At 44.1% G+C, this 15,435-nt stretch overlaps 1 protein-coding gene across 9 annotated transcripts in view; it reads right to left on the bottom strand.

Moving 5' to 3' along the window:
- nf1a (neurofibromin 1a) overlaps positions 1-15,435 on the bottom strand; it is a 278,314-nt gene that overhangs the window by 55,663 nt on the left and 207,216 nt on the right. For 8 of the 9 annotated variants that reach the window (XR_013303594.1, XM_077611678.1, XM_077611682.1 and 5 more), the window contains 4 exons: positions 14,300-14,397; positions 13,791-13,937; positions 13,198-13,347; positions 3,855-3,965 (listed from right to left, as the gene is read on the bottom strand). Coding sequence is in view for 8 of the 9 variants with exons in the window: in XM_077611678.1 (XP_077467804.1) it covers positions 3,855-3,965; positions 13,198-13,347; positions 13,791-13,937; positions 14,300-14,397 (506 nt within the window). In the remaining variant the exon portion in view is untranslated. The remainder of the gene's footprint in view (positions 1-3,854; positions 3,966-13,197; positions 13,348-13,790; positions 13,938-14,299; positions 14,398-15,435) is intronic. The other variant, XM_077611683.1, reaches the window with a different exon arrangement.

The following is a 15,435-nucleotide window of genomic DNA, read 5'->3' as shown; positions in this document are numbered from 1 at the left end:
CGTTTAATGATTAAATAAAATTACTGGAGCTCTTTGAACATTAGAACCGAGCCCAGGGAAGTGAATTCCTCGGTAAAATGTTGCGATGATGTCGCGATGGAGGCAAAAAAACGGCCATATACGTCCATTCGCCAAACGGCTCAAAATGCTCTCAAATTCGGTCAAATCCAGCTGAAAACAGCGTTTAATGATTAAATACAAATACTAGTATTTGTATTTAATCATGAAACTAACAAATACTAGTATTTGTATATAATCATTAAACGCGGTTTGAACGAACGTTCATTCGGCGACCTGTCCGTCTGTCAAACGTCCGTCGGCGAGACGTCTTTAGGCGAATCATCCGGTCACGACATCATCATTGCTCGCTATGGGCACACCAGTATCACACCTGCCACAAGCAGGTGCATGTCAATGTTCCCTCTAATTTTTCATGTAAAACATGCTATAAAACACGAAAAACATGAGTGGACAGAGCTACTGCCACTGGCTGCCGCTTAAACGGCGCCATCATGGGGAAAGGGCTAAAAAATAAATAAAAAAAAATAAAAATAAAAAATAAAAATAAAATAAAAATAAAAAATCGATTTTTTTTTTTTACTGCGCGCCATATGATTGCTGCTGCGCAGAGAAGACGAGAGTAGTGCGCAATTGCGCATGCGCGCAGCTTAGAGGGAACATTGCACGTGACCAGCTACCAAATGTCAATTATGATCAGAAATCTCAGCTCAATATCACAGAAATTAAGATGCCTCAAGAAACAACAACCCGCTTCACAAGTTGCCTAAAAAAATATTCACCGGTAGTAACTGTAGCAATGGCAAACAGCACAAAACTAATTAAAGGCACTGGATCTCCATAGAGATCAACCCAAAAGCCAGGACATAAACAAAGTGTTATCCTCAACTATGAAAATGATCCATTCATCTAAAGCAGTGGTTCCAAAACTATCTTACCTGACGCCCCCCTTCTTGCTTCCAGTAGACCCGCACGCCCCCCCTCCCACTTCCTCTTTTGCTCATGTGAACTTATTTTATTTTATTGCATTTATTTCTTAGCATTGTTCAGGAAAACAGATCTCTGTTAACAGAAAACAGGTTGGACCGTTGGAGTGACTGCTATAATCATATTTTGCATGTATTTAATGGCAGATATTTGTTCTTTGATTTTATTATTCTTATAATCTATTTAAACATTTTTTTTAGCAGATGAATTCACGCCCCCCTTGAATTCTCTTTACGCCTCCCTAGGGGGGCGCGCCCCCCAGTTTGGGAACCAATGATCTAAAGACTCAAAACTCATTTCCACGGCTAATACATATTCAACTTAACCTGTTGAAAACAAACCTACAAATACAGATGAAGTTAGGATAAAGTTCACTAGCTCATACAAACCTTCAATAGACAAAGACTCATCCACGCCAATCCCAGACCCCTCAACAAAACAATACACTTATGTACCAATTCAGAGTAAAGTTGTGGCAGGACTAATCGTTGTGGCTCTGGTGGTGATGATCATTGAAATCATTGTCATCTTTATGAAACAAAAGTCCCCAAAACATCAGATATGACTGGGCAGGTCCGTCACAATTTCTCATCTACGGAGATGGCAAATTGTGTCTACACTTTTTCCTCCTGGTCCACATTCATATTTTACTCCTTACTCACTTTTCCATCCACATGTGTAAATCACTGCTTTAACTCCCTTCTGAGGGCTTGTAAATACAATAAAATAAAAAATAACAAGTATGATGGTTACCCCAGCCAATTTCTATTTCCATTTTCAGTGTGGTTTGCAGGTGTGATGGTTCGAAATAATTGTAAGAATGCACAAGGCATACAAGTGTAGTGGAGTAGAGCAAGTCATAGATTGTAAGGGCTTACTGCTTCGCCCACAGAAATTAATAAATTAAATCAAACAGCGGATTCTCATTGCCTTTTTACAAGCCAAGAGTACATTGTGACTGGTTGCAAATAACACTAACTCTTTGTGGTAAATTAAATATTTAAACATTGAAGTCGTTATGAGGATAAGTTGCAGTTACAGATTAACTATGGAGGGAAAAAAGTGCAAGTTATGGTCCGGTAGCTGTTTGTGTCAGACTAACAATGACATAGTGACTATTAAGAAGTGATCTCACTACTTTTGACAGTTTATTGGTCTCTTAATATAAATTGCTACCGCACATCTTTACAGGACTTAAGTAAAGTGATTAAATTCTCCATGCCTGATTTTTTTAAATGAATAAATCAGTGCCTGAATGACACGGCGACGCCCAGTTGAGTCTTGTTTAAAAAACAGAAATGTACATTTAACCAGTGACGGGCCGTCAGGGCCTTCAAGACCTTCTCTGCTGGCCTAAAAAATATCTGAATCATTCATTATATTTTGTCCATCAATACTTATTAAATAATTCCAAATTGTCTGTTAGCTTCCTTTCATTGCTTTTCCCCCTGGTTGCACTGCTTCCAGATGTGTGTTTTCATATTGAAGCATTTAACCAATCACATTTCAGCCATTATTTGTTGCCAGGGTCAGAAATCTGCCGCTTCAAACAAGCGTTGATAAGACCAATCAGATTTCGAGTTGGCAACACCACAATGTATTGTCGCGGGCGTAGGGATACGTTATTGCCTTGTCGTAGGCGGAGGGATACGTCAGCGCTTTCACCAACTATGATTAGCTACCAAACTGTATCTGGAGCTAGCTGCACAAGCAAATATATTGTTGTGTTGATTTAAAGCCATTTTCAAGACGGACTATGCCAGAAATACGACACGACAGGCTCGACTTTCAGCATTAGCTTCGATGGTGATAGAAAAGAAGGAAGAAAGGAGGATGGATATTGTGTACAGTTAAAAAGGATTTTTGGTGAGTAAAATGTGGCTATATTCCTAAATAATATTTCAATTGTGGGCCCGGTTCTGATATCTGAAAAAGCTCCAGTGTTTGTATTTAATCACTAAATGTTGCTAGGAAGTGGATTTTACCCCATTTTAGTGCAATTTTTGCCGTTTCGCCATTGACGTCCATCGCTATCTTTTACCGGGGAAATCACCTCCCTGGCCCGGTTGTAATGTCTGTAAATAATATTTCAATTGTGGGCCCGGTTCTGATATCTGAAAAAGCTCCAGTGTTTGTATTTAATCAATCAATGCTGCTAGGAAGTGGATTTTACCCCACTTTAGCGCAATTTTTGCCGTTTCGCGTATGGACGTATTGACCTTCATCGCTGTCGTTTTCTCGGGGAAATTATACTCCGGGCCTTGTTCTGATGTCTAAAAAGGTCCAGTATTTGTATTTAATCAATAAATGCTGCTAGGAAGTGGATTTTACCGCATTTTTGTGCATTGATTTATTGATTATTTTTTTATGTGTCGCAGCTGTAGCTGCAGTCAAGGTTTTATAGCAATAAAATAGTTTTTGAGGGTTGGATTGATTCGTTGAAGGCGCTACGAGAAAATGCACGGACCGCCACTGCATTTAACATATGTGGAAGTACACATCACATGCATTTTGATTCCAATTCCTCAAATAAGATCAAAATGTATAGCAGCAAAAGCAGACGGCCTGTGTGGTTGGAATAGAGTGGTGTTCCATTGAACAAGATTTAACAAGATGTGTTGAAAATTTCCAAGATGGCGGCGCGCACGGGTGCAGCGGCTCTTTGCTCTCCAGTTTACTGGGAAAACGCACTTTGTGGAGTAGCACCACCAATTTCGTTATACGCAGCAGTGTATGATGACAATAAAGGCTTTTGATTTGATTGATTGAAAAGACATTAAAGATGGAAAAAAAATCTGACCTATGAAACCTATTAAATTTTTCAAAGACAATTGTTGCTAATGTTTTACCTTCGAGCAACATAGTAGAACACTGGATGGCCATTCTTGGAAGTCCCTGCCTGGTAGAAGATGTTGAGAGTCTTCAATGCTTTAAATTCCTCCTTTTCATTTACCTGGTGTCTGTAAAACAAAATGAAAGTTCCAAGTCAACATTGTTGTTTAATTTTTTGAAGAAGGCTTTCAGATTTGAGATACGAGTAAAATTTCGGGCAAATATTTATCTTGAGATACGAGACAAATTTTGATGTACGAGCATACAGCGGACGCGAGAGACTGCTCACAAGAACATCGTGGGCACTGTCTTTCTGGTCGCTACTCCCTCGTGTAATGTCTCTCTGGTCGCAACTCCCTCATGTATCTCTACAAGCACTGGGCGCACCGTTGCATTTTTTCAGTGTTTTTTTTCTCACGTTAGTCAGTGCGAATGGCGTATATACTATTTCTCGTTGGCAAGTGGTAGTGCGTTATCCTATTGTGAGGACATTTTCTGAATATTTTGAAGGGAATACAAAAACAAACAACCCTCGATAGGTTGCATCTGAAAGTCAGGGTGGAGGCGGGGCAAATAGAGCCAACCCGGGAGAAGAAAGGTATCAAAATTTAAAACAATATTAGAATTAAGTTTAGTGTAAGGTTAGATTAAACTTATTTTTGAGTGTGTCTGCATTGTAATCCAAGTTCATTTAAATTTGTTTGTTATGTTATGAGCGTGTTGCCGTGCAAAAAGTCCACCCCTCTCCCTCCCCTCTCTCCCCTCCGCGAAATCCGTCTACCGTATTTTCACGACTATTCGGCGCATTGTATTTTAAGCCGCAGTGTCAGTAACGAGTGCTATTTCTGTATTTTAGACATACAAAGCACACACCGTTTCATTACACGCATATATATTACCGTATTTTCACGACTATAAGGCGCACATAAGTCTAAAATTTTCTCCAAAATAGACAGGGCGCCGTATAATCCAGTGCGCTTTATATATGGACCAATACTAAAATTGTTATCACGATAAAATAAAATAAATCAGTCGATAGGACAACTACGGAAAGCAGCCCCCGACTCTACTATTTTCCCGTAGATAAAGTACTGCGCAGTGACTGCTGGGATATAGAGTTCTTAATACACCCAGTTCTTCAATACAGTTAGTATGACGGCGACCACACTAATTTGGTGCTGGCCGTCATTTCGGCTGTATTTACAAAAGAAATCCTGCCGCTAAATGTTGGCGTCAACAGAGCATTCAAAGCTAGACTGTGCGTGCGTGCGTGCGTCGCTCCCTCCCTCCCTCCCTCCCTCCCTCGCTCCCTCTTTCCCTCTCTCTCTCTCTCTCTCTCTCTCTCTCTCTCTCTCTCTCTCTCTCTCTCTCTCTCTCTCTCGAATGGATTGGTAGCACTTGTTCAAAAAAACAAAGTAGGCCATTTGCAGCAGATGCCTGAAGTTTGACAATGTGATGTCTGTCGTTGTGAAATGCATCAACCAAATCAGATCCAGGGGCTTAAAGCACAGAAGGTTCCATGCTTTTTAAGAGGAAATGGAGTCAGAATATGGGGATGTGCTCTACTTCACTGAGGTTTATTTCATTATTTATTGTTAAAATATAAAGATATTTGATAACGTTGGAATGTTTTATCAGCGCTTTTCTTGTGGAAATCCTGATGCGGCCCAGTCTCACCCAGACTGCTTCTAGCGCCCCCAGGTAAATTTAGTTTGAGACTCCTGCTTTAAATTGACTTTAGCTCAGCCTTCAACACTATAAAACCGGACATTCTGACTGACAAACTCTCCCACCGTGGACTATCCTCTTCCATCTGCTGCTGGATAAAGAACTTCTTAACCAACCGACCACAAACTGTTAGACTTGGTCTCCACCTCTCTTCCTCCATTACACTGAGCACTGGCTCCCCTCAAGGCTGTGTACTGAGTCCTCTTCTGTACTCCCTGTACACATACGACTGTACACCAACCCACCAGTCTAACTCCATCATCAAATTTGCCGATGACACCACTGTGGTCGGACTCATCTCAGGAGGGGATGAGTCGGCCTACAGAGATGAGGTCAACAAACTGTCTTCGTGGTGCTCGGTGAACAATCTCACACTGAACACCACGAAAACTAAAGAAATCATCCTGGACTTTCGCAAACACAGCACTGATCTGGCCCCACTCCTCATAAATGGAGTATGTGTAGACAGGGTCCAGTCCTTTAAATTCCTGGGGGTCCACGTCACGGATAAGCTCTCCTGGTCTACAAACACCACGGCAGTAGTGAAGAAGGCCCAGAAACGACTCCATTTCCTCAGGGTACTCAGGAGGAACAACTTGGACACCAAGCTTCTGGTAACCTTCTATAGAACCACTGTGGAGAGCATCCTGGCATACTGCATCACAGTGTGGTACGCTGGAAGCACGGCAGCAGACAAAAAGGCCATGAAGAAAGTGATTAACACTGCCCAGAAGATCGTCGGCTGCTCTCTGCCCTCACTGGAAGACATTGCTAGCCCTCGTTACCTCAGCAGAGCCAGGAACATCATCGGGGACCCATACCACCCTGGTCACAATCTGTTCCAGCTGCTGCCCTCTGGCAGACGCTATAGGTCCCACAAAGTACGGACAAATAGGCTTAAGGACAGTTTTTTCCCCACATCCATCACAACTCTAAACTTGCGGTAACACAACACACATTCCCTTCTGTGTAATAACTTCTGGGTGAGGTAATATAAAAAGATGTTTGGGTGGTGATCTGCCTCCTACTGGCTGAATGAAGGTAAGTGAAAGACAGTGAGAGGTAAGTGATCCGCTTCGGGGGGATGCGATGTATCCATAACGGCAGAATGCCAAATTACGAGTCCGAAACTATCACTTATCGTGTGCGGTCGTTTGGTCGCCGGTCTTTTGGTCGCCAGTCTTTTGGTCGCCCCGACCCAAACAACGGGCGACCAAAAGACCGGCAACAAAACAAGGTAAAACAACACGTCTACGCATCAATAACAGCCAACAATGGCCCTGAGCAGTTTCACTGAGAGGACGTGTGAGTGTATAAGAGTTTGTATGTACATGAGTTGTCCCCTTAGGAAGGGACGTCAGTCAGGGTCTTAACAAGTTTTCCAACAAAACACAATAAAAGTACGGGAAATTTGGAGCTTTTCTTTAGCCTAATAATTAATAGGGCATTAAGTATGACTAAACAATAATTCACAGTTTGTATTTAGGGAATTTGAGCAACGATTTAAATTGTATTATCAATAACCTTCCGGGTGACCAAAAGACCGGTGACCAAAAGACCGGCGACCAAACGACCGTGTACCATCACTTATTTAGGTCTTTTGCCGAGAAAACGCACCTTATGGAGAAGCACTACCAATTTCGTCATACGCATATTCTGGATGTGATGACAATTAGGCTTTTGTTGTTGATGATGATGACAGGGCCTATGTCCGATTATTATTATTATTATTGTCACGAGTTGTTCGTCAAAACAGCTATAACAGTTTAGACTTATTAAACAACGGTTACCAGCAGCGAAATAACGTTTCTAGCGACTTTCACCGGGAACATAACATACCGGAGTAGATCGCGACACTAGAGGCGGTCCCGTGGTTTGTAATCGGGTCTGGTTGGCGAAAGAGAAGGGGTCAAGAAAGAAAACAGAAGCAAGGCTGTCAAGTGGGCCTGTTGTGTAAGCTCAGGAAACAACCACTCAAACCTCCACTGCACAAGCATATATCTCTCCAACGTCAGATCCATTGTAAACAAAACGGACGATTTGGAATTAGAGCTCGCTGCTAATCGCTACAGTGCAGCTAGCAGGCCGCACGCTATTCAGATCAGTCTCAGGAAAAAAGGTGGTGGGCTTTGCATTTATATGAAGGAGCGATGGTGTAACAATAGAACTGTTCTGGTTAGGCACTGTTGCCCAGACAGAATTCACGTCGGTGAGATGCAGACCCTTCTTTCTGCCCAGAGAGATAGCCGTTGTTATCATCACTGCTATCTACAAGCCACCAGACACTAAGGTAATACCGCTCCCTCTGTGCACAATTTTTTTATATGCAAATGAGTGACTCAAGATACGAAAAAGATCCATGTTATGAATTCCCCCGAAAAGTAAATGCATTTCCTTAGCTGATATTTTATTTTGAAAATATTGCCGCAGTTGCATTGATTCTCACTTTAGAATATCGTTACCCTCTACTGGGCTCTCATTTCATCGCTCTCATTCTATCTCATAATGACAATAAAACCATTCAATTCAATTCAATTGGCTGTCTCACAACATATTTTCACGCACACAGCGCATATGTTAAAGTTTAAAATGTAGTACTGCAGTACAGTAGTGGACGGCTTTCGGCCATGGTAGAACAGGCTCTTGCCACCATCTGGCGGAAAACCCGGGTATCACATCTCCCATTATAACGGCCACGGAGGAAACTATTTCAGCAGCGCAGGGCACATTTTCACATGCTTTATTCATTTTAAGACATTAATAAATCATTTCCTTACACCCCTGAGGCCCAGCTGGGCACAGCCCAAAGAGATGATGTGGATTCCCCCTCACATGGGCTCACCACCTGTGAGAGGCACCAAAGATTTCGGGTGCGTCGACAGTTGGACGGGAACCAAAGGAGGGAGGGATCCTTGGCGGTCTGATCCCCGGCTGCAGAAACTGACTCTTGGGACGTGGAATGTCACCTGTCTGGTTGGGAAAGAGCCTGAGCTAGTGCGCGAGGTTCCGAAATTCCGGCTTGATGTAGTCGGGCTCACCTCTACGTACAGCTTGGGTTCTGGTACCACTCCTCTCGAGGGGGGTTGGACACTCTTCAGCTCTAGAGGTCCCTGCAGTGAGAGGCACCGAGCGGGTGTGGGCATACTTGTTGCCCACCCGCTCGGTGCCTGTATGTTGGGGTTTACCCCGGTGGACGGGAGGGTAGCATCCCTCCATCTTCGGGTGGGGGGACGGGACCTGACTGTTGTTTGTGCGTATGCACCAAACAGCAGTTCAGAGTACCCACCCTTTTTGGAGTCCTTAGAGGGGGTGCTGGAGAGTGCCCCTTCAAGGGACTCCATCATTCTGCTGGGGGACTTCAATGCTAACGTGGGCAATGACAGCGAGACCTGGAGGAGAGTGATTGGGAACTGCCCCCCTGATCAAAATCCGAGTGGTGTTCTATTGTTAGATTTCCTCGCTCATCGTGGATTGACAATAATGAACACCATGTTCAAGTATAAGGGTGTCCATAGTGTCTTGGCACCAGGACACCCTAGGCCGCAGTTCGATGGTCTACTTTGTAGTCGTGTCATCAGACCTGCGGCCGCATGTCATGGACACTCGGGTAAAGAGAGGGGCGAAGCTGTCAATTGATCACCACCTGGTGGTGAGTTGGCTCCGATGGTGGGGGCAGATGCCAGTGCGGCCCGGGAGACCCAAACGTTTTGTGAGGGTCTGCTGGGAATGCCTGGCGGAGTCCCGTCAGAAGGAGTTTAAATTCCCACCTCCGACAGAGCTTCTCTCATTTTCGGGGAGAGGCGGGGGACATTGAGTGCGAGTGGACCATCTTCCGCGCTTCTATTGCTGAGGCGGCAGACCGGAGCTGTGGCCGCAAAGTGGTTGGTGCCTGTCGTGGCCGCAACCCCAGAACCCGCTGGTGGACACTGGCGGTAAGGGATGCCATCAGGCTGAAAAGGGAGTTCTACCGGGCCCTTTTGGCCCATGAGACTCCGGAGGCAGCTGACGGGTACCGGGTGGAAAAGCGGCACGCGGCACTGGTCGTCTCTGAGGCAAAAACCCGGGCATGCGAGGAGTTCGGTGAGGCCATGGAGAACAACTTCCGGGTGGCTTCAAGGAAATTTTGGACCACCATCCGATGTCTCAGAAGGGGGAAGCAGTGCACCGTCCACACGGTGTATCACGGGGATGGGGCGGTGTTGACCTCGACTCGGGATGTTGTGAATCGGTGGGCCACCAACGCGCCTTCCCATTAGGAAGCAGACTTGGGCGGAATCTCTTATCTCTGGGGTTGAAGTCACCAAGGTGGTTAAAACACTCCTCGGTGGCAAGGGGTGGATGAGATCCGCCCGGCGTTTCTAAAGGCTCTGGATGCTTTAGGGCTGTCTTGGTTGACATGCCTCTGCAACATCGCGTGGACATAAGGGACAGTGCCTCTGGATTGGTGGGCCCCCTTTTTAAAAAGGGGGACCAGAGGGTGTGTTCCAATTACCGGAAATCACAATCCTCAACCTCCATGGGAAGGTCTTTTCTGGGGTACTGGAGAGGAGGGTTCGCAGGGAGGCTGAATCTCAGATTCAGGAGGAGCAGTGTGGTTTTCGTCCTGGCCATGGAACAGTGGATCAGCTCTACACCCTCAGCAGGGTCCTTGGGGGGTCATGGGAGTTTGCCCAACCAGTCCTCATCTGGTTTGTGGACTTGAAGAAGGCGTTTGACCGTGTCCCCCAGGCAGTCTTGTGGGGAGTACACCGGGAGTATGGGATTACGGAACCCCTGTTACATGGGGTGCAGTCCCTTTATGACCAGTGTCAGAGTCTGGTCCGCATAGCCGGTAGTAAGTCGGATCCGTTTCCAGTGGGAGTTGGACTCTGCCAGGGCTGCCCTATGTCCCCGATTCTGTTCATCACTTTTATAGAGGAGAGGAGTCAGATGAGTTGGCTCAGGCATCTGATCGGAATACCCCCTGGACGGCTCCTTCGGGAGGTGTTCCGGGCACGTCCCACCGGGAGGAGGCCACGGGGCCGACCTCGGACACCCTGGGGAGACTATGTCTCTGGTGGGCCTGGAAAGCCTTGGGATACTCCCTGCTGAAGCTGCTGACCCCACGACCCGACTTCAGATAAGCGGAAGATGAGATGAGATAATTTTCTCTCATTTTTGTGTTTCCTCACATCTGTCATACAAAATTGGGACACTTTGACCAATTTTAAAGGGTTTGGTTGGTATTTGTTGATGGAACCATGGAACGAATTAGTGAATTTACATATGAAGTATGCCTCTTTTTATGAAATTTTCTAATTACGAAAAGTTCTGGAACCAATTACCGTATTTTCACACCTGTAGCGCGCACTTAAAAGTCTAAAATTTTCTCTAAAATGGTCGATGCGGTCGGTGTGCCTTCTCTGTGCACTAAATTCAAATTTTGTATGGCCCTGACCGCTTGAGTGACTGGTTGTATTTCTTGCCGGCACGCTACTTATTGCGATCAACCCAGCGGACGTTCACCCGAAAAATAGCCTCCCCGCACATTCCAAGCATTACGCTAAATCCATTCAAAACATCTCAGGGGGGTGGCAAGGCATTTGACTTCAGTGTGCTCGCAGCGCTTTTAACCCTCAAAAACACTCAATACTCAAAGAAACAGCATTAGAGCTACACAGAGGAAATGCCTGACGTAAATGACAACAGAATGCTGGTGTGAACGCTTGGAAAATGGACTGAAGCCATGGATCGAACACAATTTAACAGCTTTGCTAATGGATTGCTAGCAGATTGCTAACGGATTGCTAACGGATGGCCAACATTGTAGTTCGGGCAGGCAGCGTCGCACGAGTTACGTGACGATTTGGAATGAATTGTCCATGGCGATATAACAGCGAGGAGAATCAAAGGCTTGGGAGTGATGCATGTCGCGATTTACAATGGCTTGTGGATGACTGGGCTCAAGTGTCGGCCAGCACTGTTGTTCGCCAAAGCTGTAATCAAGTTCCCAGAATACACAACTCTGACTGACAGTGGAGCCTAGCATGTTGAACGCCAAACTATGTATATCAGAGTGTACCTTTTACCTGAATAAAACATTCTCAAACTTAGTTTTGCCCGTGCCGTCTTTAAAAAAAACATGCTAGCGGCTAGCCTAACTTAAGTTAGCAGCTAGCATAACATACGCTACTGGTTAGCATAACATACGCTAGCGGATAGCATAACATACCTTAGCGGATAGCATAATATATGTACGCTAGCCTAGTGTCATGCTAGCACCCTTTCTGAATAAGCACCCAATGTATTGACAAAAAACAGAAAATATACCCTAAAATGAGACTGCGCCCTATCAAACGATGTGTTTTATAGGTGTGAAAATACGGTAATTTCATAACTAGAGGTACATTGTTGTGCTAGAGTTGCTTTACCTGTGGCATCTCCCAACACCTCGCTGGCTTTTCATTCGCTAGAAGAAAGCATTGTCTCCATGATGCTGGAACAGAGGTTAGCGAGCTGTAGGTGGTCGCTAAAGCCAACCCAAGCCCCGTGCAGGTTTGCGGCCACTGGTTCTGACCAGGGAAAAACGGCGCCAGCCCGACCTGAAAATGGCCGCTCCAGGTGTATATCAGAGCTGGCCCAAAATCGGGTAATGGCCACCGGTGGAGTATGGGCCCTACCGTCCAACCAAATCCCCCTTTGTCTGCACTTTTTGATCTTTTAGTGCGAAAATGGGCGGAGCAAATCCAGCCGGCTGTGAGTTCTGATTTGTGTGCCTTCGACCCTTGTTCGTGACGGAGTTGTTTCTTGGGTTTTTCTGTGTGTAATATAATTTTAAATTGTTTGTGTTTAGGTGCGTATGTAGGCATTTTTACTCAGCCGCCACTCGCAGTTCATTGGAAATTTCTTATTCAATTTAATGGCTTAATAAATTTCTTCTCCCTTTTTTCTTTTTTGTTCCAACAAACATTGGCATATATTTCATACAAAATTGATGTACTTTTTTAATTTTAAAGGGTTTAGGGCAGGGGTTTTCAATAGGTCGATCACGAGCTACCAGTCGATCGCTAAGGTACTATTGGTAGACCGTAGGACAATAAGATTTGATCCAGAAAAAAAAAATATATTGAGTGTTGGGAGAAGAGGCGACGCTCCAGACCGAGTATACCATCATTGTTATGAGAGTGTGAGATCTCTCCCCAGTCAGATGGAGGAGCTGTCGGTGCTTCCCGGGCTGCAATGGGAGAGTAGTGTGCCTCAAACCCGCAGATAACCCCCCACCCTGCTGAAGCTTAGCCCAGCTAACAACGTGGGCCAGGCAGGAAATACCCTGGATTGGTAGCCAGCAAATTACGGGCACAGGGAGAGAGACAACCATTTGCGCTCACATGCAAATCTATGGGGAAATTTAGAGTGCTCAAATAAAAACCGTGCAAGTTTTTGGGATGTGGAAGGAAATCAGACTACCCAAATCCGAAAACCCACGGAAGCCAAGGGAGAACACGCAAACTCTCCTCAAATTTAGGACTCTGGGCCCGATACCCTAACCACTGGACCGCTGCCTGATTACATGTAGGTATTTAAAAAAATGAGTAAGACATAATAACCAAATACTTTATGTATTATTTTCAGAGGAAAGAGGGTGAATCTAACCTGGTCATGAAGTCCTCAAATTTGGAGCTCGTCATCATATTGTGGCTGGACCAATGATTGTCAGCCACAGGCTTGTGTTCAGGTGGCCCCAAATATGCCAGCAAGGTTGCCATTTTGTCAAAAGGACGCCTGCCCACAGCCTTGTGGTCTCTAGGGAAATTAATTGTGATTTTTTACTTATTGTTACTCTTCCCCAAAAAAGTACAGTAATACCTTGACATAAGAGTGCCCCAACATACGAGAAATTTGAGATATGTGTAAAATTCCTGTCCTCCCTGCAAACTGCCGAGTGAATTTCCCATGTTTTTTATCTGTTCTGCCAGGGTGTGAGATAGATGGTTTCTATCGAGATAGCTAGAAGAAAGAATAACTCTAATGAAGACCCTACAAAGGAAACTAATAATAGCCGGGTTCTGATCAGCTCATTTTAACAATGACATTAGAAGAAAATATCACTAACAATCACCCGACTTAAAACGAACCACTCGAATTCTTGAGACAGTTGTTAAATAACCCGATTCTCGTGTAGTGTAAGGCCATCCCGAGTTCATCCCAAGTTCATTCCTAGTTGATAATTTAACAAGTGTGCTGACCTGTTGCTGGATAGGTACTGGCCAATTCGCTCCTGGTTATTCCATAATAGGCGGTGGAGGGCAAGCACATTACCATCACTGATAAAAGACAGACTGTGGTTCACAGAGTCACTTGGTGGAGAATCAGATGCTATGTCCAAGAAGAAACTGGCAACCAAGAATGAAGAGAAAAAATAGACTGAAAAGTGCAGAAATGTATAAAATTATAAAGATAGAATTCCCATTAAAATAAATCATTATTAGTAAGGTTTCTGCAATATATGTACTTGTCTGGGTGGGATATAGTGTTATTTCTTTTGGGCAATAAGGTTTTTGATAATCACCACACCATAATATCCCCCACACATGCGCATACATACGTACACGTCAGTTCGCAGTGTAGGATCACATATAGAGATTACATAAGCGGCTGCCCACTTCCTTCATATAAAAATGACATTACAATTATACATTGAGCAATTTAGGGCAGAACCAAAGTTGACTATTCAGTCAGTACTTTTAAAGTTTACCTTCGAGCTGAATCAAAGTTGTTCTTGACAAAATCATTGAAAGGCCTCATGTGTTCTTCTTTTGTAAACAAGACATGGTTGGCAATGCTCTGCAAAATCTAAATAGAAAGACAAGATTAACAATTATATCAACCATTAATGATGTATTAAACGTTATTACATTTCCTATATCTGTCATTTTATTTTGAAATTTTGGCGGATGCACTGCTTCTTGGATGACAATTTCCATACACTCTATAGCAGGGGTCGGGAACCTTTTTGAAAGAGAGAGCCATAAACAATTCCTATTTTCAAATATTATTCCTTGAGAGCCATAATCACAATTTAAAAGTCAAAACACATGAAAATGTGCGATTTTTTTAGTCATTTTACAACTTTTAAAGTACAAAAAGTCTCTTAATTATTTTGACAACATTGTTAAGCTCTTGCTAATCAATGAATGTCAATGAGTTTCAATGAGAGAATGAATGCAGAAGACTAATGGAAAAAAAATCAATGCCACAGTGCCGACGTGACGTTCCTATTGGTGCGTTCGGGACTCTTTTCTCTCACCACCGGTTTCCATATTTTAGCTCAGAGCCATATGCACCCATCAAAAGAGCCACATGTGGCTCCCGAGCCATAGGTTCCCTACCCCTGCTCTAGTGGGCTCTCATTGGCTGTCTCACAACAACCCTCCATGTTTCTTTGACCACCGTTGTCTGCTTAAACTTATGCTTGGAAGAACCAGTAGCTGAGTGCCTTCGACGGTCTTGCAGTCGACAATAACTCTCATATTTCAAGACACTCTTGTGTTTTTTTCACCGACGTTTGTCTTTGTGGGCTTAAAGTTTTGGTTGGAGAAAGCTTTGGCCGCCGAGTGCCTCATGGTTTAAAGAACAAGAACAAAGCCTATGTTCTGACAGATTCGTTTATATCAGACAATGGTGTTTTATTGTTTTGTTACCTGACTTGATTATACAGTGGGGCAAATAAGTATTTAGTCAACCACCAATTGTGCAAGTTCTCCTATGAAAAGATTAGAGAGGCCTGTAATTGTCAACATGGGTAAACCTCAACAATGAGAGACAGAATATGGGAAAAAAACAAAATTACATTGTTTGATTTTTAAAGAATTTATTTCCAAATTAGACTGG

This window comes from Stigmatopora argus, chromosome 10, assembly GCF_051989625.1.
Source record: "Stigmatopora argus isolate UIUO_Sarg chromosome 10, RoL_Sarg_1.0, whole genome shotgun sequence".
NCBI classification, from domain to species: domain Eukaryota; kingdom Metazoa; phylum Chordata; class Actinopteri; order Syngnathiformes; family Syngnathidae; genus Stigmatopora; species Stigmatopora argus.
The sequence above is the reverse complement of the archived record's forward strand: the minus strand, read 5'-3'. Positions and strand labels throughout refer to the sequence as shown.